The sequence below is a fragment of the Lycorma delicatula genome, chromosome 8 (assembly GCF_047948215.1).
Source record: "Lycorma delicatula isolate Av1 chromosome 8, ASM4794821v1, whole genome shotgun sequence".
Lineage (NCBI taxonomy): Eukaryota > Metazoa > Arthropoda > Insecta > Hemiptera > Fulgoridae > Lycorma > Lycorma delicatula.
Window position 1 is genome coordinate 27151376 of NC_134462.1, and position 27261 is coordinate 27178636.

At 29.0% G+C, this 27261-nt stretch overlaps 2 protein-coding genes across 6 annotated transcripts in view; one reads left to right on the forward strand and one right to left on the reverse strand.

Moving 5' to 3' along the window:
* LOC142328858 (major facilitator superfamily domain-containing protein 6-A-like) overlaps positions 1-27261 on the forward strand; it is a 49782-nt gene that overhangs the window by 13373 nt on the left and 9148 nt on the right. For 3 of the 5 annotated variants that reach the window (XM_075372975.1, XM_075372974.1, XM_075372976.1), the window contains exons 3-8: positions 2286-2397; positions 9463-9821; positions 11280-11519; positions 15565-15838; positions 19179-19366; positions 26893-27029. In XM_075372975.1, the coding sequence (XP_075229090.1) occupies positions 2340-2397; positions 9463-9821; positions 11280-11519; positions 15565-15838; positions 19179-19366; positions 26893-27029 (1256 nt within the window). In that variant the 5' untranslated portion in view covers positions 2286-2339. Of the gene's footprint in view, positions 1-2285; positions 2398-6891; positions 7111-9462; positions 9822-11279; positions 11520-15564; positions 15839-19178; positions 19367-26892; positions 27030-27261 lie in introns of those variants that run through there. The other 2 variants (XM_075372977.1, XM_075372978.1) reach the window with 2 other exon arrangements.
* Positions 13792-27261, reverse strand: part of LOC142328856 (major facilitator superfamily domain-containing protein 6-like) — a 189754-nt gene continuing 176284 nt past the window's right edge. The window contains exon 12 of the transcript XR_012757373.1: positions 13792-14420. The gene's annotated coding sequence lies outside the window, so the exon portion shown is untranslated. The remainder of the gene's footprint in view (positions 14421-27261) is intronic.

The window sequence follows — 27261 nt, forward strand, 5'->3', positions numbered from 1 at the left end:
ACCAATCACAATTCCTCATTTTGTCACCGATCACAAGAACGATTAATTCTGACCCATCGAAATGCACCAAATTTTTATCAATCTCAAAACGAAACTGCTTTAACCAAACTGAACGTCATTAACACATCCTAACCAACCTCGCTTTTTATCAGTCAAAAGACTTAGTATAGAACAGCAAATTTTGATTACCCACAAAACGAAATATCTTGACCGTTACTACATTACAATTCCAATATGGATAAATTAAAATTTTAGTACGCTCAAATTCACCGATTAAGATTTCTTATATATAGTACGATTTTAATTTAATAATTAAAAGGATGTAACTCTATATTTGGTAATTATAGGCAAGAAGAAGAGATAAAGTAGATGATAACTAAAAGTATTAATCGTTTTTACTTTTTGTAATGGTTTTTAGTAAAACCATAAAACTAAAAGCAATTTCGTTTAATTACATTAGCATTTATTCGGCATTTCTACTGTTCCTCTATAGCCCAAGGGAATATCTGCAAATTAGTGTATAAGAAGTGCGAGTACATTTTACGAGTTTATCGCTCACAATGATTTTTTGTCCTTTTTTCTTTCATGAATCACAAAAACCTATTGCATATACTTATTTATGAATGTGCAATGAATCGGTTCCGGAACATAGCACGATTCTCTTGATCTCAAAGAGAACCAATCTTACCTGTCTTGTAATCGTTTTTATTCTGCGACGAAACTCCATAAATATTCTGCTATAAACTGATGTTGCTAGATTCTGAAGGAGTTGAAAGATTTGTGTAATAATTAAAAGACCCAGCATGTTCGCCATCTCTGTTATTGTCGATGAATTCGTCTTCCGATTGGCTTGTGGTTGAGCACTCGAGGTCTTCTTGGAGAACGTAAACACAAATTTCTGCGAGCACCCTTTTTAGCGCGGGAGTTCCCTGAGCAGTTGCACATTTCGTCTTGTTTAACACTTTAATGAGTGTTAGGGAGTAAACCTCTTCGACCTAGGTTACCGAAATGATTTGTTGGCCGTCTTGTAGCGATTGAGACAGATTGTCGGGTAGTAAATTAGACGCCTGCGAAGCTGATTCTACACAATCTAGCGGAGCAGCACCGATTAGATCTTATAAAATTTATTGGTGCCGTTCCTCTTGATCTTGACTAAAAGAAACATTTTTTTTTTTTAATCTATGAAGTTCTCTATTATGCCTGCTACATTTGATTCTTTTTTAGTTCCTATACGTTTTTTCCTTCCCAATATTGTTTGCATATGGTTGAATAAGTAATACCTTCTTGAGTTTCCATATTGTTCAGATATTCTTGCAATTCTTTTTGGAGTCCCATTAGTCTGGTTGATCTTTTAGTTCCATATTGATGGGAGCTCCCCATACTGTTATGAATGCAATATAGAATCTATGGCCTAATATTATAAATTTTTTGTGAAGTAACAAAAAATTTCTGTAAGTCCCACACCATTGAACTGGATATATCTGCCAATATGTTCTCTTGTTCTGGTACTATTTCCTCCTTGTGTTTCTCCAAAGCAGATGGCGCGAGCGCGTGTGTGTGTGTGTGTGTGTGGGGTGTTGTGGTCAAAGGTAGCAAACTGGTGGTCTGTTTTGTAGTTTCTTTTACTGGATGTTCTCCATTTTTCTTTTTAATTGTTGTGGGGCAAGATACCCACACATCATATCATCTGTGATAGTTCCCTTTCCATCTCCTCCATCATCCTTTGAAATTCCAGGTACAGACCTGGAACGAAGTTCATCTTCTGAAGTAATACCTTATGGTGGTTCCGGAGGATAAACAGAAAAAGAAAGAAACTAACCAACTGGCTTTGTCGATTACTACTGATGATGTCATTACTTTTGTGAAATAAATGCATGACATTTTTTATTTATAGCTTGGTATGTTTAGTATAAATATTACTTCACATTATTTCAAGACAAAAAATACATCATACGGTTATATAATAATTAGCACTACAGACTGGCAGAAAATAAGTGAGAGATTTGCTGTAGGATAAAATTTATTAAAATTCTGTAAATATATCGTAATGTACTTTTTCCTTTTTGGATATTACAGAAAAACAACAAGTTTATATTAATTTTCAATACTTGTTGTGTTTATACACTCACAAATAGTCACAACCACCTACACGACACACACATCAATTATGATTTTTATCAGAAAAATCCAAACATAAATCATTTTACTCAAAACTTTAAGAAAACCATTTACATTTAAAAAAAATCAATTGTTAATAAATATGTTCTTATGTTTTTTTGTTACAGTTATAAAGTACTATTACTAGCAAATAGTATACTTAAGTGATAGTGTAACTCACAATGAAAATTCGAAAAAATCTTTTGCCAATAAAGGTGCATTTTTTCTCATTCTTTGGAGGTGAGTAATATTTTTTGCTTAAGTTTTATTTTTTGGCAAGTAATAATTGCTTTTTAATAATTAATTTCTGTTAAATTTCTTTTTTAGAATAGAAAATATTTGGTTCAGAACAAAATAGGTTGTTAGAGTTAAATTCTCTCTCATAGCTGTCACATGCAAACATAGAAGCATGAAAGTAATTAATTATTATTTTTTTATAAATATCAACTTTCTCTTATAATTAAACTGTATTTTATTGTGCCACAAAAAACACTATTACAATCGTCATTATAATACAATAAATAAAAATTTAAAATTAACATTAATTAGTATTAACAATAAAACTAATATTAAAATCAACGTTCATTAAAAAAAAAATAAAAAATAATAAAAAAAAAGTAAAACAAAAGCGAAACATCATAATTTAATATAATAATTGTAATAATATTAATAATAATAATAAATATACTGTAAGTGAAGAAAAAATTAAAACGAATAAAATAAAATAAATAAAATTATATTAAAGTGGCATTCAAATAACAATACATTTTTCAGAAATAATATTCTAATATATTGTAGTACTATTATTTGTCAAAGTTTAGAAATCACATAGATGAGCAGTAGTTTTAATTAAAGTATATGAAGTAGTGTTGGAGAGGAGTGACCATTAATACTACAATGAAAATGTACCTCGATAGAACCAGGTAGCAAGAACCCAGCTACCAATCCAGCAATTCATTCCTACAAATCATGTCAACTAAGCACTCTAAACTTTGACACGTAACAATAAAAATTAATAAAAACCACATTCTAAAAAAGTTGGGCAACAGTATAATAGAAGATATCAACACTCATTTAAAATATATAGAGTGAAATCAGTGCATAGGAAGAGAAAGAGCAATGTTAAATGCTCCAAAAATTAACGATCATAAACAAGTAAAAAAGGTAGGACAGATGAAAACTGTGGATGCAATCCTTTGAAAATGTCATTTTAACTATAAAAGAAAAAGAAAGATAAGCAAAAAGATGATCTAGTCCCTTAATTCAAAATGTTTAAATAGAGAAAAATTCATTTAATGTTGAACTCCTGTTCAGCAACCCCATCAAATATTTGCCCAATTTCTGTACAAAATAACTCATGCTGTTAATTGAATTAAATAAATTTAATTAAATGTTAATTGAAAGTTAATAAAATTAATAAGTTAATTCAATTAAATTTTATATAGAAATTTGTGTTAATTCAATTTTATAAGGAACAGAGCTCTAGTAGACACCTCAATCACTAGCAGTTCAGCTTTTTGTGTGATCCCTATTTGCCCTTTGACAATTCCAAAGGCACAAAAAAGAGGAAAACCACCCACCAATAAAGAAACAGCTCTCCTGTGAGCTGGTAGTCAGTAGCATCTCAATTCCCCCCCGACAGGAGAAGATCCAGCCTCGTAGCGTGTCCAGTCGCTACAGCACCCCCTCCGTTCCTTGCCAGTTGTGGCTTTAACGGAGGGTAGTCAGTAGCAGCCAAGCCTATTCCCATAGTATTCATCTATGGAAGAAGGATTAAAGATAACGTGAGAGGAAGGAAGAGAGGTAGGAGGCAATCAGCCCATAGAGCCCATTGAGGGATCGGGCCCATTGAAGTGAATTGGGTATTTTAGTCTTACTCCCGGACCATGTTCCCTGTTCCCTACACTCCTCATTTTAGTATATGAAATTATTTATTTATTTACATAGTAACAACAGGCTTACACCCTCTTACAGTTACTAGACAAATGATATATGAATTCCTGTAGCGTGTGAAAAATGCCATGCCTGACTGGGATTCAAACCCGAAAGCTTTGGATGAAATGTCAAGCTGCTACCACTCCATTACGGAGATCAGCAATAATCATCTAAACAATAGTGTAGTAGTATAGAGTTGCTTGTAATTTTCCAACTGATAGAATATTTTCAGGAAGTAACTCAAAATAGATTTTAAGATAATCCATCAAGAAATTAAACATCAATTAACAATAAAAAATATTCTTATTATCATAATGACAGCCAGTTTTCAGTCACTGCATTAGATAACTGGAAAGGTATTTCTTTTAAACAAAACCTTCATCTAGTGATAAAAGAAAATCCTAAAACAAATTCAATTATAAAAATAAAAATTTCTTGAAAATTACCAGTTTAAAAAAATAGCAATAAACTGTTTAAGGTTATTCAGAGCCTCTTGTGAGTTCTACAAGAATTTGTGTATATTAGTCTACATATTCATAAATACAGTAATTTTATTTGACAGATTTTGATAAGTTTTTAAATTTTTTTTTTTATAATAAAAACAACATCCAACAAGACCAATATGTCTAAAATGTTCACCTGTAACATAAAAGTTTCAAACTTAAACAAGATTTATTTTTAATAATTGTAATTTTGATTATTAATTTTTTGTTTCAAGAGATAAATTCTGTAAAACATTGTTTGGCTTCAAAAATTAAAAATTTTGAGAACGGTAATTACAATGATAGAAACTTAGCATTAATCAAAGTTTATAGAAAATAAGGCCTTAGAAAATGACAAAGTTTCTACATATACAGATTAAGGAAAAACTGTTTGCTTTGAAAAAATTAATTATTTTTAAACAACTCTTGAATTTTTAGATCTTAACAATTTGATATTATTATGATGAATCCTACAACTAAATTTGGGAAACAGGTTAAAAGAATTATTTGTTCTATTTTCAGGGAGGTAATGGTTTCACGTTAACAATAATGAATCCAGAGCTACCAAAATTATACTCCCTTATTAAATTACATAAAGAAAATCATCCAGTTAGACCAGAAGTTGGATATGTTAATACTTCTGCTGTTAAATTGTCAAGAAGGATGATTAATATTATTCGATTGCATTTTAAATTTCAACCAAAATTTAATATTAAAAACTCAACTGTGCTTGTTGAAAAAATATTACAGATTTATATATTTCAGATAATTCTACTCTACTTTCTTTGATGTAAAACATCTGTTTCCTAGAATTTCAGCACAAGAAATTATCAATACCGTTAACAAGTTACTGATTACCCAGAAAACTAATGAAATTACAAGAATTGAGATAGTTGAGTCATTGAATGTTTGTTTTAATCAAAATTATTTTGAGTTATACTCTGAAAGAGGGTCAAATTATGGGTAATCCACTCCTCTTGTGAAGAGTTTTAGTCAGCTGTTTGATTAATATACATAAACAGAACCTCTAAAGCCTTAGTTATGGCGTATCCGTTATGGCGTATCCACTCAAAGAAAGTACTTTTGAAGAACAGTGTTCCATGATCCAATTTTTATTTTTGAAAAGTGTATAACTATCAGAAATATTCTCTCAGATGAACAAATCATACGGCAGTAGTTGCATGAACCGTGCAAATTTTGGGCAGAAAAGTTTAAAAGTAGCTGCAAAAGCATGACCAACGAGCACCGCTCCGGGCATTTGGTAACAGTGTCGACATCAGCATTAGATTCTCATATTGTATTGATTTCCTTATCCAAGAAGATCCACAGACTTACAGTTGTGAAAATTATCGACTAAGTGTTGACACAACTCATTCCATCATTCAAAACAAACTGAACTACCATAAGACTTGTGCAAAGTGGGTTCCAAGAGAGCTTACCGTTCATCACAAAGCAGAGAGATTTCACATTTGCACCGAACTCAAAAATCATTTCAATAATGAAGGTAACATTTTTGGGCAGGATTTTAACTTGTGATGAAACTTGGATACATCATTTTGAGCCAGAGTCCAAACGTCAAAGCATGCGGTGGAAACACACTGAATCCTCTATCTGTAAGAAATTCAAAATGCAACCATTGGCTGTTAAGATCATGTAAACCATCTTTTGGAGTGCCCATGGTCTGATTTTCTGGGATTATTTGGAGGATCAACGCACTATCAACAATCAGCCTGTACTACTCAGCCATGATTGAGAACAAAGTCAAGCTCGTGACTTGACTTGAAGAGGAAATGTCGAGGATGACAGAAGAAAGGCGTACTTCTTCTACAAAACAATGCTTGACCTCATACGATACAACTGACACTGAAAACTACAGACAAAGTGGATTAGGGACTCCTACCTCAACCTTCTTACAGCTCTTGCCCCTTGGGAGTTTTAGCTGTTTGGACCGATGAAAGACGTTTTGCATGGCATCAGGTTCAACAACAACGAAGAGGTAAAGAAAAAAGGCACAAATCTGGCTTCAAGATCACGGTAAAAAATTCTTTGCTGAGGGAATAAGAATACTTGTACAAGTGCAGAGAAATTGGTGGGGATTACATGAAAAAGTAGACAAAAAATGTAGCAAAAATTGTTTACAATAAACCATAATTTAAATAAATACAAATTTACTAAATAAACCATTTTTTCTATACAGCTATTTGTTTAATTACTGAATGACCCTTGTATTAGGGAGAAGAGGAAATTGCTTGAAGTTAAGCTTAAAAAGATGTAGTGGGTGTTGGGTAAGAGATCACAACTTTCTTTGTTCAAAAAGGTTCTGCTCTGTAAGGCTTTCTTGATATGGAACTGATATGGATGTACAGGATTGAACTCTGGGGAATGGCAGTAACATCAACGTAGAGGTCATTCAACAGTTCCAGAACAAACTTCTACAGAACATAACCCACATGGCATGGTTTGCGAGGAATGCTGAAATCCACAATTACGTAGGCATTCCATACGTTTGAGAGGAAGTTGGATATCTAGTTTCAAGGTGTGTGTCCAGGTTGGGTAAGCATATTAATCATCTCGCTTTGAATCTGCTAGACAGCAGCAAGAACGTTATGAGACTAAAAAGGCTCCATGTGCTTGATCGATAGCCTGTTACGATGATCCGGCTTGGTGCTCATGCTTATTGTTTCGTAGCTATTTCAAAGTTACTGTTTCATTTACTGTTCTATTTAAAGTTGTTATTTATTTTGTTCTTTTAATGTTAATGTTGACTGGACACTCAAACACACTATCAAATGTTGTATTATTTATCTTACACTATTGTTTGTCTGTTATGTTATGCTATTGTTTTTGTATTACTTGACGATTATCATTGAGTGGTCCTCATTTATTTGATGGTCAGTCATACAACTTACTTATAGCTTCATTGTGGAAGCTGATTGTAAGTAAATAAAGAAATTCAGCAAAAAAAAAAAGAAATATCAGCTGATTTATAGTTTTTTTTTTTTTTTAATTTTATTAGTAACATTGCAAAGGATCTGTAACTATTAGAAATGTTGCTATGTTTTTAAATAACATTTTGATTATATTTAATAATGTCTGAAGAACTTGTTTTCCTATCCCAAATTATTAGTTTGTCAAATCATTATTTTGTTTATAATGTTTTTAAGTGTTACAGAGATCTCAGATACTTTAGAATATTGTTTTATAGAATTTAATAAGAAATATAACTTAAAATATTAAAATTATAGATCTCATTTACTAACATAAACAAATTCTAGTCATTCTATTATATCTATTGATGTATAACAACACTATAATATTTGGTATGATAATATTTTATTTTATTTTTCTAATGTGTACATTGCAATCTGTTCAACTAGTGAACAACAAACAAGCAACCTCCCCTAAGGTCCAATGAGATGAGGATGATAACATGTGATATGTAAATGAGGTGTTGTCTTGTACAGACTCAGGCCAACCATTCCTGAGATGCTGGGTTGAATGGACCTCAACCACCAAAGTATACTGCTATCCACTGTCTAGAATTAAAATCTGTATAAAAGCAACTAAACTTTACTAGCATAATGCTGATGTTTATAGCATCTTATATTCAGATTTTTGTACATTTATCTTTAATACCACAGAAAATAAAAATGATATTGTGATTTGTTTTAATTTTTTTTTGGCCAATTCAATGTTATTTCCATTGTTTAACGTGTTTTTAAACCATAAACTGAGTTAAAATATAAAAAATTAACACTTAAACATTCTATAATAACGTTCTTTCACCTAATTTAATGAACATCAAGACGATAAATTTTATTTATGAAATTTAAAAACCCAGAGAATGTGGGAACTGGAAGTTAATTATTTTTGCAATTTATCTCATTTTTAAATGTAGGAACTAATTTTACACAAAAAAAAGTATTTAAAGTGCTTCAGCATTCAAAACCTTTCATTTCATTGTTTATAATCAGCAAGTAACATGCTGAAAAGTTAGATGACCTGGCTGATCACATGATTTTTCCATAACAAAAGATAACATGATTAAAGAATAAATGCTACAAAATTCTCAATAACTTATGTGATGCAATTTGTAGCTACATTTTGTTGAAAAAATGTTTCCTTATTTTACTACATGATGAGTAAATTTAGGAACTTAAAACTCAAACATCACTGATTATTGCCTCACTCCTTTATCATGAAAAAAATAGGTCCAAAAATTCCAAAGGAAAAGATTTCACACTGTGCTGTAACCTTGAAATTGTGAAATGGTTTCTCATAAAATATTGTGGGGTATGTAGGAGACCAATAAAAATGTTTTGTCTTACAAACAAAATCTGATAAATGGAACCGAGTTTCATCGCTCATTTGCAATAAGTGTTCAGTCATAACTACCAAAATTTCTGGGTAAAATTAACTGTGTTTATGTCAAATGCACGAACACTGGCTCAAACAGCCTGACTGGTCCAGAGTGATGATGATTAGAGCAACACGAGAGCTCTGTTCAATAACTTTTCTATATTGTTTTTAGACTATCACCTTTCCCTTTTAATATATAATCAGGAATCTATAACTCCACTCCAATTAAGCTACTAAGTGACAGTAACCACATCTCCATTTGAGGCAAATCAATTAAAATAGTACTACCAAATTACTTGACTCACTTATATGCCTTTAATTTGTAGAGTCCATAAACTTAAATAATTTATAAGAATGTATTTTGGATTCATTATTTATGAGAAAAATTTCAATTTTTCTGAATATATGGCTATTGTTTTTTACAGTCAATAATTGCAAGGACTTGTCACAAACTCTTAAAATTCACCATACATCAATAGTAATAACCTTTTTTTAAGTAATATATGTTTTTTTGTAACTTTTTTAATAGGTATATCATCAATAGTACTGTTTATGCCAACATTAGCAAAGCAATTAGGATTTTCAGCAGTATTAGTCGGTTCAATATGTTCAATTTTACCATTAATTGGCATGGCATCAAAAGTCTTAATGGGTGCACTCGGTGATAAATTCCAATGCCATAAGATGTTAATAATTATATATATTCTTATAACATCAGCAAGTTTTTTCTCACTAGATTTTCTTTCACCAATAAATAAAAAAATAGAAGCTGAAATGTTATGCAAAAGTAACTCTACAATACAATTATGTTCAGAAAAACATGGAGAAAAATGTATGACTACAAAAATAAAGGCTGAATTTAAAGAAAACACAAAAATAAACTGTCAGGTATGTCAGATGAAGCTCAATTTAATAACTTTTAAAATATCATACATTATAATTGATTAAAATTTTAATTTAAAATAAAATCTAATTTTTCATTTGTAAATAAACTAACTTTAGTATTACAATACGAGTGCAACATTCAAACAACCATTTTATAATTTTTAAATATGTATTACACTTAATTCACGATCATTAAGAATATCTCATTATGATACTTGTAAAATAAGTAAGACTTTTTTAAGCAGCTGCCCTTACTTTATTATAGAAGGGGTAATACCAATAGTAAATAAGCTTTAAAAATATACTAGATTTATTAGAATAATCTCATACTTCTCCAAGGACCTTTGTATAGTGATGGATAAAACAAAACACATTATAAATATAGCTGCAATATTCAACTTTAATAATCCCTCATTCATACATTTACATTAATATATGTTTTGGTTTCCCAAACAACAAACAATTTCTACAGATACAAATATATTATGTGTTAAAACAGTCTGTATCCCATACCATGAAATGAAGATTCACTATGAGAAATCCCAAAACAGTGTTTTCAAAAATATCAATTTAATCATATTCTGAAAACATTAGAGAAATAATAGATCCACGGGAATAACCCGGAAGTGCTTAGCTATTTTAAGATTGAAAGATTTGTTTATCATTCAGAATTTCTGAACGAATCACACCACAATACAAATGTTCCTGTCTTGCATTTGCCTTGAAGCTTGAGCCCTTGTAATAACAATAAGCAATTTTTTTTTTTTTTTGTTGATGGAATTATTAACAAGTTGGACAGAATTTATTTTTTTCCAAAGTCATATTCCTGAAGTATTCCATGAATCGTCCTCCTCTTTGATACTACACTGATAACTACATAATTTTTTCATTATGAACTTTCATTACTACTATTCAAGCAACTAAGAAATTCTCTCATACTGTTCAGGTATTTTACTGGTAATTATTTAGATGGTTGTTTAAAGAGTGTGCCCAGATCCTATCATTTTGGTAGTTTGATTCCAAACTGTGAACACAAAATTCATCACATACAGTCATCCCAGCCTCCACAAAGAAACCTGCTATCTTAACAGGGGAGTGGTATAACTTAATCTAAGGATCTGAAGAAATATACATAACCATGTATACCTTAATATATGCATTTCACTTAACTGGTGAAGCATAAAAGCTGGGTTATTTTTAACATTAAAAATAGAAATAAATGAAACTAAAGTAAACTAGATCGGCAATGGGGTAAACTACAATTCTAAACTTTATTTTAAGTGAAACTGAACAAATGTTAAAGATTAACATGTATATATATATATCTAAGCAGACAGGAATTGCTTTTTTGTGCTATATATTAATAACAATTTAAACATTTCTTTATTTACGTAACTAATACCTTTAATTACTACTAACATACTTTTTTCTATAACCAATAATAATCATCATTACTTTTAGATGGAATGTATAGTAGATGACATATTCATTAATGATGTCTGTAACATCTGGAATAGTTCTGAATTCTGTGATATATCTTTGAAGGAATCATTTAAAGTGGATAAACAGACTACTATTTTTCCCAGTAGTTTGTTAAGAGATGTTACCAAAAATGATTCATCAGTAATAATATTTCCAACATCAATGACTTCTCATCTATTAGTATTTCATGCTGAACTTCTAGCTCATCACATAGAACAGGTACAAAAGAAAAACAATTGTAACACTCTAATAAATCTAATTTGTAAATTATTGTTTTTTTTTTTTTTTAAATTACTACAATTAACTGAATTTGTTTAAATATATTTCTTAATTGTTTTATTTAGAGTATACTAATACAAGTGTTCACAATTACATGTGAAGTATTTTGTCATTATAATTCATTTATTACTTAACCAACAAAAAATATAGTTATTTGTTTAAATATATATAACTGTTATATATGAGGGCAAGTCAAAAAGTATTTACACTTTTACCATAACACACCTTCAAGATTGTCATACTACCTTTTACAAATGCTTGTTTAGAGTTGGTACAACTGTTGTCACATGTACAATATTTAATCCCGATCGCGTTATTTGCCTCCAGCTATTACAGTGTTCACATGTCTGCTCCACTAACAGTTTGCTCAAAGGAGGAACAACGAGCAATGATCTGATTTCTCTGGATGGAGGGTGTGAAATGGGCTGAAATTCATTGTAGACTTTTATCACAATACGGGGACAGTGCTTTATCTCTTAAAAGTGTTTTTTCATGGATAAAGAAGTTTAAAAGTGGCCAGTTGAGTGTCACATGAAGAAAAAGGAGGCCCATCAACCTTCATTATGGACAAGGATTCAGCAAACTCAAAAGATGATTCTAGTGAATAGGTGAGTTACCATTAATGAGGTAGTGTTTTCTTTGATCATCAGTCATGGTTCTAGCCATCAAATCATCCAAACTGATCTCAGCTTCCATAAAGTATGTGTGCAATGGGTATCAAGACAGCTTGCTGCAGAACACGAGCTCAAAAATGTTGACATCTACCAAAACTTACTCAATCACTTCAACAAGGACGGAGACACATTTTTGAGCAGAATAGTAAAGGCAGTTACTTTTATACAGATTTGAATCCTAGATCATGGACACCAGTGTGTTTTGGTGGTTCGGTTTCAATTAATCACATATCTCAGGAATGGTCGACCTGAGACTGTTTAAGACTACACTTCATTTACAGTCATACATATCATCCTCATTTATCCTCTGAAGTAATACCTTACAGTGGTTCCAGAGGCTAAACAGAAGAAGAGTAGTCAGTCACCAATGACAAAACATGGGTTCATCACTGTGAGCAGAATTGTAAAACCAGAGTATAGAGTGAAAACACCTGGGACCTCCAACAAAGAAAAAATTCAATACTGAGCCATCAATGGTAAAGGTTATGCTAACCATTTTTTAGAATATTAAAGGGCCTGTTACTGGAAGACTTAATGGAAAAGGGGACTACAATCAACAGTGCGAGTTGCAGTGAAATGTTGCAAAATAAGCTGAAATTTGCAACAAACACTGAGGTCTTTGAAAAAAAGTTGGAGAAAGTATTGAAGTTGAATGACAACGCCCGCCCAAATACAACTTCCTATACTATTCAAACTATGAACAAGGTGAATTGTGAGGTACTGGAATACCCTCCTTACAGCATAGATCTCTAGCTCCCTCTGACTTTCATCTGTTTAGATCACTCAAGGATGCTTTGTGAGGTCTTTAATTTTCCAAAAACTTAGACGTGCAGGAAGCGGTGCAAAAGTGGCTTTGTGATCGACTGAAAACCTTCTTCTTGGAAGGAATATTGAGCTTGTGGACCACTGGACCAAGTGCATTGACAAGGGACGTGACTATGTAGAAAAATTATATACATGTTGAACCTCTACCTTTGTGTAAATAAATTGTAGAGCAAATAGTGTAGATAATTTTTTTATTCGCACTTGTAGAATAACTATGAAAACAATCAAACTTTTTGGTTGACTTCATATATATTTTTTCAACTGATGGAGAAGAGAAAATGTGATTTAACAGATTCTACAAAAAAGTACTAATTAATTAAATTCGGTTGATTTATTTTCTATGTAAAAATTTATTTTGCTTATCAACATAACAGCAGAACATAAAACTTGCATTCAACAAATTTCCATAAATACAGACAAAATTCCAGTTATTTTCATTATATGTGTGATGTGTTTACATACATACATACATACATATATATATATAAATACTTCACCGAATGTTGGCAAGTTTAAGGTTCAGATAGCTATGGTTTCTGGCATTTTAGGATTACAATAACTATAAAAACGCAAAATATTTGTTATACTTAACTTAATAAATTGTATGTTATGTATGTTAATTAAAAAACAATCAAAAATGCAAAAATTATAAAATATAAAATGTATTTTAACAAAATTACAGTAAGTTGAAGGCTAATATTGGATAATTTATATGTTTTTATATCTGGACTAAAAGAACTAATTTTAATTTAGTCTTTTAGTTCAATTTGCAAATACCATCAGTAATAAAAAATCCCCTGATTCTAATTTTGCATAATTTTTGTGAGGTCAGCCCTCGCACTTACTGTAACTGCTTTTCTGCAAAGATAAATCAGTTGGTTTCTTTTTTTCTTCAGTTGAAAAATGTTAGTAATTAGAAAACTCTATGACCTTTATTACATTTTTTGATTTTTATTCATATTTCTTATCTTTAATTTTAAAATAGCAAAGGTAGACAGAGATGGTAATCGAAATTGATGCAACAATATCATAACACAGTTGGTTTCAATAAAAATTATTTTTTCTAAATAACACATGTTGATTATTAAGTTTTTTTACTTAATTCTTTGTAAAACTCCTTTTTTTCTTGCTACTCAGTGAGCATTCATACAAGAGTTCCGTAAATGGTGTTAGTATTATAGTTTTTCCTGCAGCAATGCTTTTTATTATGTCATGTGTATTTTGGTAGTGAAAATCAGACACTCCTTCTCTTATACTAATTTCATAATTCTGTATACATCTAATGCTAGATTCATATATGATCTTCATACCATCATTTTTCGCTTCTTCTACCTACTGCATCCTGAAAAGAAGAATGAAAAGAGAATCCAATGTAAATTTCAATCAAGACTAATATGACAACACCTGCTAGTATGTTGTCCAGTACCACCAGAGACCGTCATGCAGAGGAACCATAACCTACGATGGCTGAATAAATAATACAAGGCATATGAGACCTAACACAATAAAAGAGAGTTATTTGTTGTTTATAACAAAAAATAATAAGTTGAGTTAGTAAAACACCTTCATCAAACAGGAAAGAGACAAACATTACTAAGGTTGGAGGCAAGCAAGACAATAATTAGAAAAAGCAATATTACTCAATGATTTGCCAGAAAATGAGAAGAGAGAAAAAACGAGTAAGAGTTTCTTATAAGTATTCTATAACAGTTAGGTATTTTTCAATGTTTCTTTCTTCCATCAAAAACAAAAAATGAAATCCGGCTTTTACTAGCTGAAATTTCCCTACACAAGTGTCACTTAAACAGGCATTATACACATAGTTTTTTCTTTTAACATGAGAGTATATTCAATATACTTCTTTTATAATATTTAGTTATGATGGAGCCCTGAACGGGTGAACAGTGTGCATTTGCAATTAAAGCAATCTACAAAAATTGCAGTAGTTTTACAGTTGACAAAGATCGATGCTCCTTCTATATCCAACAGAATGATGCAGTGTTGTCAACCCATGATGGTTAAAGTTCAATATTGAAGAAAATGATTTAAAGAACCTAAGGTTCATACATGTTTGTACCTATTTTTCTATGTCGATGGTGGTTAACAAATGTGTAAGTCGAGTTCAGTTCCTTTGTTCTTAGAAAGTCATTCACTCTTGTTTGAGATTTGGCTAGATCTGTTTGTTTGGAGTTTATGTTAGTAGTACACCGATGGGAATTTTGCTTGTGGCACCTCATCAGCGGCATCCTGGCTGAGGCTTAACTGAAAGATGTCATTGCGTACTGAAGATAACCTCCAGTAGAGCCCATAAGGGCTAGGTACAGAGGGGGAGGCATGGTGTCACATGGAGGGTGTCTTTACCTATGGGATCAGGATGGTTAACAAATGTTTACACACATATATTTATTTTAGTTTTATAAATTATTAATTAGTTATATATCTATATTTATGTGCACCAGGAATAAAGTGGATGATGTATAATATAGGAAAGACGGTGCTTATCAATTCCAATTGGAGGAATAAAGGAATCTGAAGAAAGTAAACATAATTTGTTCATACCTTACTGTGAAACTGATAAGAATTTTTCGTGTCAAATGCTATGCGACAATCCGATACTAACTGATATTGGAAAGGTTGTTGACGAGGAAAGTACTATAAGCCATTATCAGTTTTGGTTATTTTTATCTTTATTAACAACAGGATGGATTGGAATGGCTGCAATTACTTCTCTTGGAGAAACTGTTTGCTTTGGATTACTAGGTACTTATACATTTTACTCATTGTTTTATTTAAATTTTTGCTGATTTATCTGCCTAAAACTAATGTTATTGATCAGAAAAACAAAATGTGATAATTTTTAACATTTTAGATTAGTCTATATCAAAATAATGAAACTATGCCTCCAGAAGATCTTTTCAGAGCTAAATATACAACTACTGTAACAAAATTAATTACAGCACTGTTGTTAATAGCACTCATCTTAAAGCAGTTGAAACCTCTTTAGTATAATAAAAACATACTTTTAGATTGTTAAACATTAAATGACTGACTTTCAAAATAATGTAACTTTCTCTTCCAAAGACCTTTTGGAGATAATTATCAGCTCCTACCTAAATGGAGTATCCAGGAACACTGTTTTCATTGGCTCCCCAGTCTTTAAAAAGTCAAGAAATCTTTTGAGAATATAATCAAATAATGTATGCTACCTATGTTGTATCTATTAAACTTCATGTGTTTAGAAATTTTGTATGCTTCAAACTCATTGAAATGTTGACAGCATTTTCAGGAAAGAAAATCACCAAATCGCATTCGAACAACAAAGGGCTCATGTAGCAAATCAACAAAATATACTGATGAACTCAGGAATATTCAAATTAAATTGCACTAATACTACACTAGACGGACTGAAGGCATACTAACTAAAAGATACAAGGAACACATCAGACATTACACACAACAAAATCAGATTTGCAAATCACATCATAGTAAAAGTCTCACACATACAAAGACATTAACCACCATGTGAAAATTTTACACAGCACTTCAAACCAAGTTTTAAATAAATTTAAATCATGTCAAATTTACAAACACATAAAAATAACATATTAAAATAACAAAGAAGACAAAATGTGAGCATATTTATCTGATTACATATTTTAGAAGTTCTCTAACCATTTTAAGATGAGTGTCATTAACAAAAGTGCTACAGTTGTTTTCTCTACATTTTTAAACTGAATTTGTTTTCTGTTTTATACACAAGTTATTTTGATATGCTGTTTTCATATTCTGAAAAAAAATTATAACTGGAAAATATTTATGAGAAATATACAGCATCTTCTATATTTCTTAGGGATGGTACTATGATGTCTTCGACATAGTAATGTTGCATGATCTAAAACAACTTAATACTCAAAATCTTCAGATAATCATTGTAATATAGAAATGGCTCAGAAAAATTAATCTATAACATTAAACAAGTAGAAATTTGTCATTTTTAGGCATGTTATAAAATACATCTTTGCTTTATTATCTGGAGAAGGCTAAGAATGATAAAGCTTTCTGCATGAGCCATTAAACATATATTACACAATTTATATTTGTTTATTTATGATATATACACTTAGTTCCAATTGAAAGTACTGTTTAAACTAAAACAGTTATGATATACTAATGTATGGTTTCTAACATAGTAAACAGAACTATCTTGACAAATAACTTCACAAAAACATGAAATGCTTAAAAAATATTAACCACATTATAAAACTTTTGGGCATAAATTTAATATTGCTTGAAAAATATGAAATTTATACACTATAAATTTGATAAGAATATATTAAATGAAAAACTCAATACATGTCAAATATATTATTTAACTGATGCTATAAGGTTTCCCAACCATTTCAAGACAATGCCATTAACAATAGTGTTATTGCTATTTCAACCGATAAAAAAGCTGAATTAATAATTTCTTATAGATCTAATGTTTACACATTAGCGTTTTGATACTGTCACTTAAATACTTAAAAAGGAAGCAATATTTTTGTTAAGTTTGTATTCAAGTATGATGATCTGAACATACATTTGTCTGAAATTGTAATTAGTGTACCAATGTCAATGAGGAAGTAATCTCCTTATGTCTAACCTGAAATTATCATTCTGAGTATACTAACAGATTTCAAAATTAAAATTTAATAATTTTGAAGCTCCTTCAGCCATTTCCAGTAAACAAAATCCCATAATCATAAATTTTTTATTTCCTTCTTCCTCTTCTCTCATATTTTTCTTTTTCCAAATTCTTTCTTTTTGTCTGAAGTACTGCAATTTGCATGTCTGGATAAAATATTACTTTTAAATAAAACAATGTCAAATTCCTTATTGTTCAGTTTCTACTCCAAATGTGAAAAATAATTGTTAATAACAAGGCTCTCTTCTTCCTGCGATCATCAGAATTTCAACTGCAGCTTTGAGAATATACCCAAAATAACATGTTTTTTTTGGGCTCTAGTTAACCCAATTTATTGTTTACATATAAGACAATAATCTAATGTAAATGTCAAATTTAAAATAAATGTGTGAATACAACACAACACAACATGCAAAAAAGATTTTTCTTGCCATTTCATATGTGCACTCTTGATCCAAATAAAATTATTATATAAGACCCTGTATAAAGAACATAATTAATTGTATGCAAGGTCATCAGTCAAAATATTTGAAACATTAGCTCTTCACAGGCTAAGAATATCCTTAGGGAGGAAATTAATTAACTCCCCTTGAAAGGATTTACTAACAAAAAATAAAATATAATTGATGCATTAGCCATATGAAAATCTATTCAATTGTTCATAAAAGGTAACATTATTTTAATTCTTAATAATACATTTTATTATATTACAGATACACATTTTAAAAAAAAAATGAAAAGTACATAAAATTTTGTTTCATTAATAACTTCTGATATTTTTTCTTTTTTATTGTTATTGAATTATTATTATTGTAATTTTTTTTTCAATCAGGGGTTAATAATTATTAATAAATCATATATTTAAATTAAAAAAAAGTTAAAAAAAAGGAGATGAAGTACTATTCGAACTGATGTGCCTTCCCCTTCTAAGATCTAAATATTTCATTAATTAAAATTTTATTTGGCTATAACTCTGGAACCAATGAAAGTAAGTACCACTTATGATATATAGTTGAAAAGGTCTCAATGAGAGCTTATTAATTAAGTTAAAAAAAAGAAAATCCAGATTTTTTTTGGATTTTGGACACTTTTGGTTCAGTCAATTACAATCAAAAGGTGAGGTGCACACTATATGTTACAACAGTCCTAAATCCAAAATTTCAACATCCTACGGCTAATCGTTTTTGAGTTATTCGAGATACATACATACAAACATACAGATGTCACACCAAAACTAATCAAAATGGATTCAGGGATGGTCAAAATGGATATTTCTACTGAAATTTGAAAACCAAAATTCTTCGCAATCACAATACTTCCTTTACTTCATACAAGGAAGTAAAAAACATATAGTCAAAATTAATTCTATGTATAAATCTTTTTCTTTTTCTATATAATTTTTTTTCTTTTTTTAAGGTGATCGTCCCAGTGAATTTGGAAAACAAAGATTATTTGGTTCTTTAGGATGGGGTCTGATGACTCTGATAGGAGGATTTTTTGTAGATTTATTTAGCAAAGATCGAACAAAAAAAAATTACTCACCAATTTTTTATTCAGCTGCAATATTTCTTTCTATAGATTTATTTACAGCCTTTCGTCTAAAGGTAATATAAAGAACTGCATTATTAACTAGTTTACAATTATAAAAGTAGTTAAAAATATGGAAAAAAAATTTAAATAAACTGAACAGATTTTATAAATGAAATGTTTTAATTATTTCAAAACAATTTTGAGATGACCTTCATCATTAACTGTTGCTCTTGTTCTACATTATGAGAAGTAAAATAGTTTGAAGTAGGTTATTAAAATATTTCATTTAAAAAATTTGGTTTGTTTTTGATCACTAATTGTCATGAGCAATAGAATTTAAAAAAAATTAAATTATACTATATCAGCTAAAAATATTCACAGTCAAAGAATTAATTTATGCACCCATTCAATTAAATATTGACTATTTCACTTGTTTATAATAGTTATCATCAAGAATAAAGAAATTAAACTTTATTTAGCATCAATATAAATACAACTTTTTTTTAAGATAAATTATTATCCTACCAATGAAATAAAAACTAAAACTATTATAATGCTATACATACTAACAAAGCAAACAAGTGTTTTATACAATTTTATTTTGATGTAGTATGATGTCATAATGTAAACTTTTTTGCATTTTCTTACATTTTCCCTTATTAATAACTAATAAAGATAAAGAAAAATCAACAATTTAATTTAAATAAATAATAAAAAATTAATAATATACAACCATTTATAATTTAACACACCAACAGTATATAAATTTAAAATTTTGTAACTCTTCAAACACAGGAAAACTGTCATCAGTAAGAAAACAAATTGAATAATGTATCTAACATACATTAAGAAATAATTTTTCTAAATTCGACTTTTTTAAGAATCATATTCCTCTGTACTAGTATATAGATTTAAAGAACTTGATCAACCTAAATAAAGTAGGATAACGCTTGCCTTATTTTATCATATATACAAAAACATTTTCATTTTTAATTATCAATTATTAATTTTTAATGTTAAAAGATATTTAATTTTAATTTCAGTTTTTAACTTTAAATTATTGATTTTTATTATTTATATTTAAAAAAAATTTAATAAAGTTTTTATTGTATTTTATAAAAAAGGGAAAAAAATTTATTATTCTTCATAATGTTTATGAGTAATATGCAATTTGATGTAAGCAATTTAAAAAAAATGGATTACAACTGAGGATGCAAGAAATTCGCGAAAACATTTTTGTATATATTATAAAATAAGGTAAGTGTCATTCTACTTTATTTATTGTTCTGTACTTAGGTTGATCAAGTTCTTTAAATTTAAGAAACAATTATATTTACAGATAAATATATATGTAAGTATTAATTACAAATACAAATAACAAATATTAATTTTTTTAGAGATAAAAATGAAATTCCATACTGTAATAAAATAGTAAGGATAGTTTAACAAAGAAGTTATCTTCAGGTTTATTTATGCTCAAAATATTTACTCTTTTACGCTGTTTAAATAAAAGGTTTTGAAAGCCTCCTGCTCATTTACACATTGCCTACTGCATTTTGTTTTGGAGAAATAATGATTCAATCCGAGAAAAAACAAATAATTCATCTTTACTGCCAAAATGATAATTTCAGATAACCAACAGTTTAAATTGTAAACTTACTTTAGCCTTATTTTAGGAAAAAATATTATCACAATCATATATATATATATATATATATATATATATATATATATATATATATAAAGTTTATTTACTACAGAAACAACAGGCAGACACAGTTACAGCGCCTTGATGCTAAATGAGTTTTGTAGGTATGATAATGCCAATCCTGACTGTGATTCATCCCTAGAATCTTTCAGATAAAAGGCAGAGGGACTATCAAGAAGAATATATTTTCTTTTGAAGTTAAAAATGATCACTGCAGCTTTAATTGGTTATGACATGAAATAAAGTAGTTAAATCAAACAATTTTCAAGAAAACTGCAAAACAAATACTTTAATCAGGATATAGGGAAAATATCAATGATAAGCAATATGTTTTTGTCCTGACAATGCCAGTTAAAATTACTTAACACTGTAAATATATTAAGTGGCAAACCAAAATAAATTTTAAACAAAACTTACTTTTTAAAAATCACTTCATAATATTTTTGTTTGTTCTTGCAACCACCTTCAGTAACTGGTAAAGCTATTCTTACCCTGGTGTTAGCTGATTTTATTGTTGACAATTTTATTTTCCATTAGGCAGACACATATTTATATGTTCTTATAAAAATCAGCTGAATTTGAAATGTGTTAATTCATTTTGTAAATTGTTTTGTTCTTGTGTGTTTGTATATTTCATAATGTTTTGAATGTGATGGTCTTTTTTTGTGTACATATAGAATATATAAGCACAACTTAAGTCACATCTAGCCAGTCAAGGAGTGCACAAAGATCAAGCTGTGCTCCACCCACTTTACATGTGTTTTTGTTTAGTAGTATTCAATAATTATTGTATTCGTTTCTTGCAAAATGATTATTTGTTTTAAATGTGGATCACTTATTTCTCACAAAGCTAATAGCATACTGTGAATAGTGTATGGTATTATTTCATAGTAATATTAATTGTGCTACAATAACTGATGAAGAATATATTTTCTGTAGTCTGAATCTAATCTACTGACATAGTAGTGTACTGAGCATATTAAACATCTAAGACAAAGCTTAAATCTATCTGTTGCACAAACATTGACATTGAAAATAAATGCAACTTCTGTTTCTGAGGAGACAGAAAAGACAACATATGATTATAAGATATTCTTACGAAATTTATAAATGAGAAGATCCAAGAGCAGGCCAAAATTATTTCAGAATATTAAAAAATTTATTGGTTTTGTAAGTTAAAAATTTGATATCTTAAAACCACTTGAAGTTATGAATAAGGAAACAATTACTACCACTACCAACACCAATTAAAAGAGCTTCAGGAACTCTGTGATCAGAAAGATGACCAGATTCTAATTTTGAACCAAAGAAGTACATTCAGTAACATAGAACTTAAATTATTTCCAAATTAATAGTACCAATATTGGTGATATATTCTACGTTAAATCGCTAATGTTTTAAATATTGACTTTATTAAAGAAGTTGAAAGAGCTTACAGAGTACCTAGTTTCACGTAAACAGCAATTCTCCGTATGTAGAAGTTCATTTCCTATCTTTCATGACCGAGGTTAAATGGAAATATTAATGTTAATTTATCGTTATGTTTATAGTATATGAATGTGCAATCTTGGGCAAAAAAATAATCACTTACTCTTAAAAAAATAATAATATACATCCCTTTCAAACCAGACGAAGAAAACTATTTTCGAAAACTCAACACAATAATTCGGCTTGCGAGAATTGGGCTTACGTTACCAGTTTTAATAAATTCTTTTGAAAATTTTCCCACCGATTCACTTCAAATATAACTAAAATATTTGCTTTTAAGAAAACAACAATTCTGTTGATGAATTTTTAATAATACAACTTAAATAAATACCTTACTTTTTCTGCAAATGTGTAGATTAATATGTGCTCAATTTAATTTTCAATAGCGCCTTCTGGATTGTAAATTATTTTGTAAAAATCTTTTATATTTAATGTATTTACCTGCGATATGAAAATCGATTTGTTGTTTAACTTGCAAAATTTAAGACAGAAGTGATTAAAAAATCTGAAAGTAGGTCGTGCTGCGATCTACTACAGTTCGTCTGTCAGTCGATCACGCAGTTCAAAATCTGTTTCCATTATGAACGCCTGCATCTATGTATATTGCTCAATTAACCTGCATAGCATTCTTCCTTTAGAAGGCTATTTCACCTCTGTGTGTAGCAGTAACTAAATGAGGTCACTGGCAATTTCAGAACACTCTTTCAAATACAAACTAGGGTTTAAAGCCAGAAATGAAATAAAATGGATCTGTTGGAGAACATGTTTAAATTGTTTAGGCATCCGTTTTACACCTAAACCTTCTCTTTAGATGCTACAATGAGTGAGGCTACAATTTTCTGTAACCTATTTACTTTGGCGACACCTCCATATTTTCCTGTCATAGTACCATCAGAAAATAAGCCAATGCTCTGCTTCCAAGTCCAGTTAATTTTCTGCAAAGAAGTTAACTAACTTTTTGAATATTTCAGCAGTGGAATATTGATAGTTCATCACAAATTAAACTAATTTGCTTAATTGTACTTTGAAATACATGTAACTATACGTTGAGCATAATTCCTTAATTCTATACTCTCATTGAGTTTTATGGTGAAAATAAACCACTTTTTTATGCTCTGTTTAATGTTTAATGTCAATTTCATGGTATCATTTATCAGTGGTATTGTATCAAACTGTTTAGTTGACAACTCTCCCAACATACAAATCTTTGCAGTATGTAACAATAGCTCTTCATCAACTGTATAAACTTTTCCCATTACTATTCTTAAGCTCACTAGAAAGATATCTCACTGTTTAATAGTCACCACATGTGCATTGTGTCATGAAAGAACCTGTTGGCTTTCATGTTTGTTCTTACTAGCTAGCCAAATAATGGATATTCTCATTGTTGATATACACAAATAATTTCCTCAAATTAAGGGAAAAGGAAATGCATAAAACATTTTTCTATTATATTATATCAAAAAACCTTTGAAAACCGTTGATCCACTGTATCAGTAACAATAAAAATAATAATAATCTGTTGTACTAATAATTTTATATTATAATACAAAATTATATTTTTTGTATTGTTGAGTCTGTTTGCATACCACCTTTAGAAGCTCTATGTATGTGTACCACAGTTTGAAAACTGCTGTTTTAGATTTTAATATTTATTTAGATAACTATATTTTCTTACAGATTGTTAATAACTTTAATCAAAATGGTGGTCTTACCAGCTTCTTTTGTTCATAACTATATTCCCATAATTAATAAAACTGAAAATAAAATGATATTGTAATTGTGTTATAATTATAATAAAAACTTAGTAATTGTAACACTTTATAGGTTTCCAAATTCATATTAAAAATTTCTTAAATTTCATTAAAAAAGTATTTTAAATATATTTCGGGCTGTATTATTATCTGTGTGGAGTTCAGCAAGGAGTATTGGTGACCATACCATCCTCCAAATAATATTAGATTATAACATTATATCTTAGATATGAAAGTAAACTGCAACTAACACTAATTTAAGCTACAAAAAGATAATTACTACAGGTGTCAGCTTATTAAAGTAAGATAATTAAACATGGGTAAAACCTGGAAAATGATCAATGGGGCTTCAAATCATTCTCTAACAAAAAAAAAATTAACCAAGTAAAAGATACAAATGGTTGACTAATCAGTACAGATGGAAGTCCTATGCCATATATAGTGTGTTTAATAAGCATTTTGTTAATGTAGAAGAACAACTTCCTCAAAAGCATTCAGAATACAAATTTCAATCTAAAGGTCATTGACTTGTTTGATAAATAATTATATTTACAAATGTACTGGTAAGCAGATTTAAAATACAATATAACGTTAAGGGTGGATCAGAACCAGGGTCACATTGATTCGCTATGCCATTGTCAACTGGGGTTCAACACATCACTCTTATCTTCTACAAGTAACTAATCCCCAAAAATGTATAATTAAAGTAATCCTGAAGAAGCTTAGATAATTCTCCACTAACCAATTACTTCAGATTTTTAAAATCCATTCTTTTTCAAAATTACAAGACTTAATAGCCATTTTTAAGTGTTTCAAGATAACAACAAAGTCCATACTAATGTTACAATACAGCCAACAATCAGATAGGTTACGGATTTTAAATTAAGAATACTTACAGCTAATACTAGTTTTACTCAATTGAACTATACAATTACTTATAGGGGCGCTAAGTTAGTAATGAACCAGTTATTAAAGAACCATTACCATTTTAAAAAATTTAAATTATTGGGGGGGAAAAAGCATTTTATCTGTGAAATATTTATATTAAATTATCATCCAATCATCATTATGTTAAGAGAATAAAAATTATTAACAGAAGTTAACTTCATACATATTTTGTAAATTATAATTAATAAATAGTTTGTTAATGCTTTTAAACAGTAAAAGAAAATTTATGACTCCTACCCCATCTCACAAGAGAAATCTTTGAAGGGAAGAAACAAGAATAATAAATTTTTTAATATGTTTTTCTATAATTATTTTTTGTACATAACATTATAGTTTAGTAATTGATTTTTTGTAATTACATAATACATATTCATAAAAAGGGCTGTATATTATTACACTCAAGCATTATGAAACTGTAAAGAAATAAAAATAATCAACAACATAATACTAAATGAACAAATTGCAATACAAATCCTACACATTTTTTGATTATTTTCTAAATAAAAATCTGCCTACCTCATAACTTCATCAACTGAACATCAGCACATCACTGACAAAGGCCAAAAGTGATTAAAAATTATAGAGCTTTAAAATCTGAGAGTCTATTAAATTTGGTTTGTCATGTATAATATGTACAGTTTTAAATACAGTGATTTCTTTCAGCACTGTCCTTTAAAAATTGTCTCAATTAATATAGTGATAATAAAAAAAAGTGAATCAGTATTGCTGTCAAATTTTGGATTGAAAAAAAATTCAATCGTTTGTTTGACGTATAATTTTATATTTTGATTTGCAAATTTATTTGTTGTAAAATTATTTAATATAATGTTTCCTTTTATTGATATGTATAATGTATATAATATTTCTTTATATAATTTGTAATGATTAAAAAAAATATATATTTATATATTTAGTTAAACAATATCTTGTTTTCTTGAGCGATTATTCTTTGATAATCTAGTATTCTAGATACATCAAATCGCAATCATCTGTTACATTATAACTGTATGTTGATTTAAACATATTGAATTTCAATCGTTAAATTAATTTAGTGGTTTATAAGAAATAATATATATTGTTTCTATCATTCTACAAGTTTTAACAAACACGTTTTTAAATGAAAAACTGTTGCCGAATTAAAAAATAGCACACATTAACAAAAAGATAATAAACTGAGTCAATCATTAAACTGAAACATTAAATTTATTTGAAAATTTTAAATTAACTGACTAAAAACATACCAGGCCTCTGAAGAAGCTTAATGGAAGAGCAAAGATAGCTCGAACACATGCAGTTTTTTAAACTTTTGGCTTAAAATAAAATATACTGAGCTAGATTTTTGAAATAAGATATATTACAGACATCATAATTTTATTTATGTTTTAATGGATATAATGGATATGAATATATTAAATTCATTTTTACAGAACACAATACTTCCATTTCCTTTAGTATACATATCTGATAATATTAGTAAAGTCATTCATTATGTTTTAAGACCAAAATCTAAGATTTATTTTTTAAATAGAAGGTAATCAAAAAATAAAACAAATTAACATTTAAAAGATTTAATTTGTTAAATAAGTAGATAGACTGTTAAAAACTACTATAGACTGTTATTAACAATGCAATATTTCACTTATGATGATAATTTCTACTAAAAACCTTGATTTTTAAAATCATTTTTAAATTAAAATTCCAGGATACAAAAAGAGTGCAATCTTCAAGTATAATGTGTGATATTGGAAAGCTTTTATTGGATGTCAGAATTATAATTTATGTGATTTGGTGTATTTTAATGGGTATGTCAAATGGAATAGTTGGAAATTTCTTTTTCTGGTAAGTAAAATTCTAATTTACAAATAAAAAAAACCTTTAATTACTGAGAAACTTACAACTCATATACTTTTAAAAAACTTGATTGATAATAATTGTTTCTAGTATTTTATAAAAGTTAATTCAGATTAATGAGTGAAACTTCTGTCAGGAAGTGGTGCATTCAGTTTAAAAATGGCCGAACAAACGATCACGATAAAGAGAAGAGTGGACGTCCAAGCATTGTGACTGACGA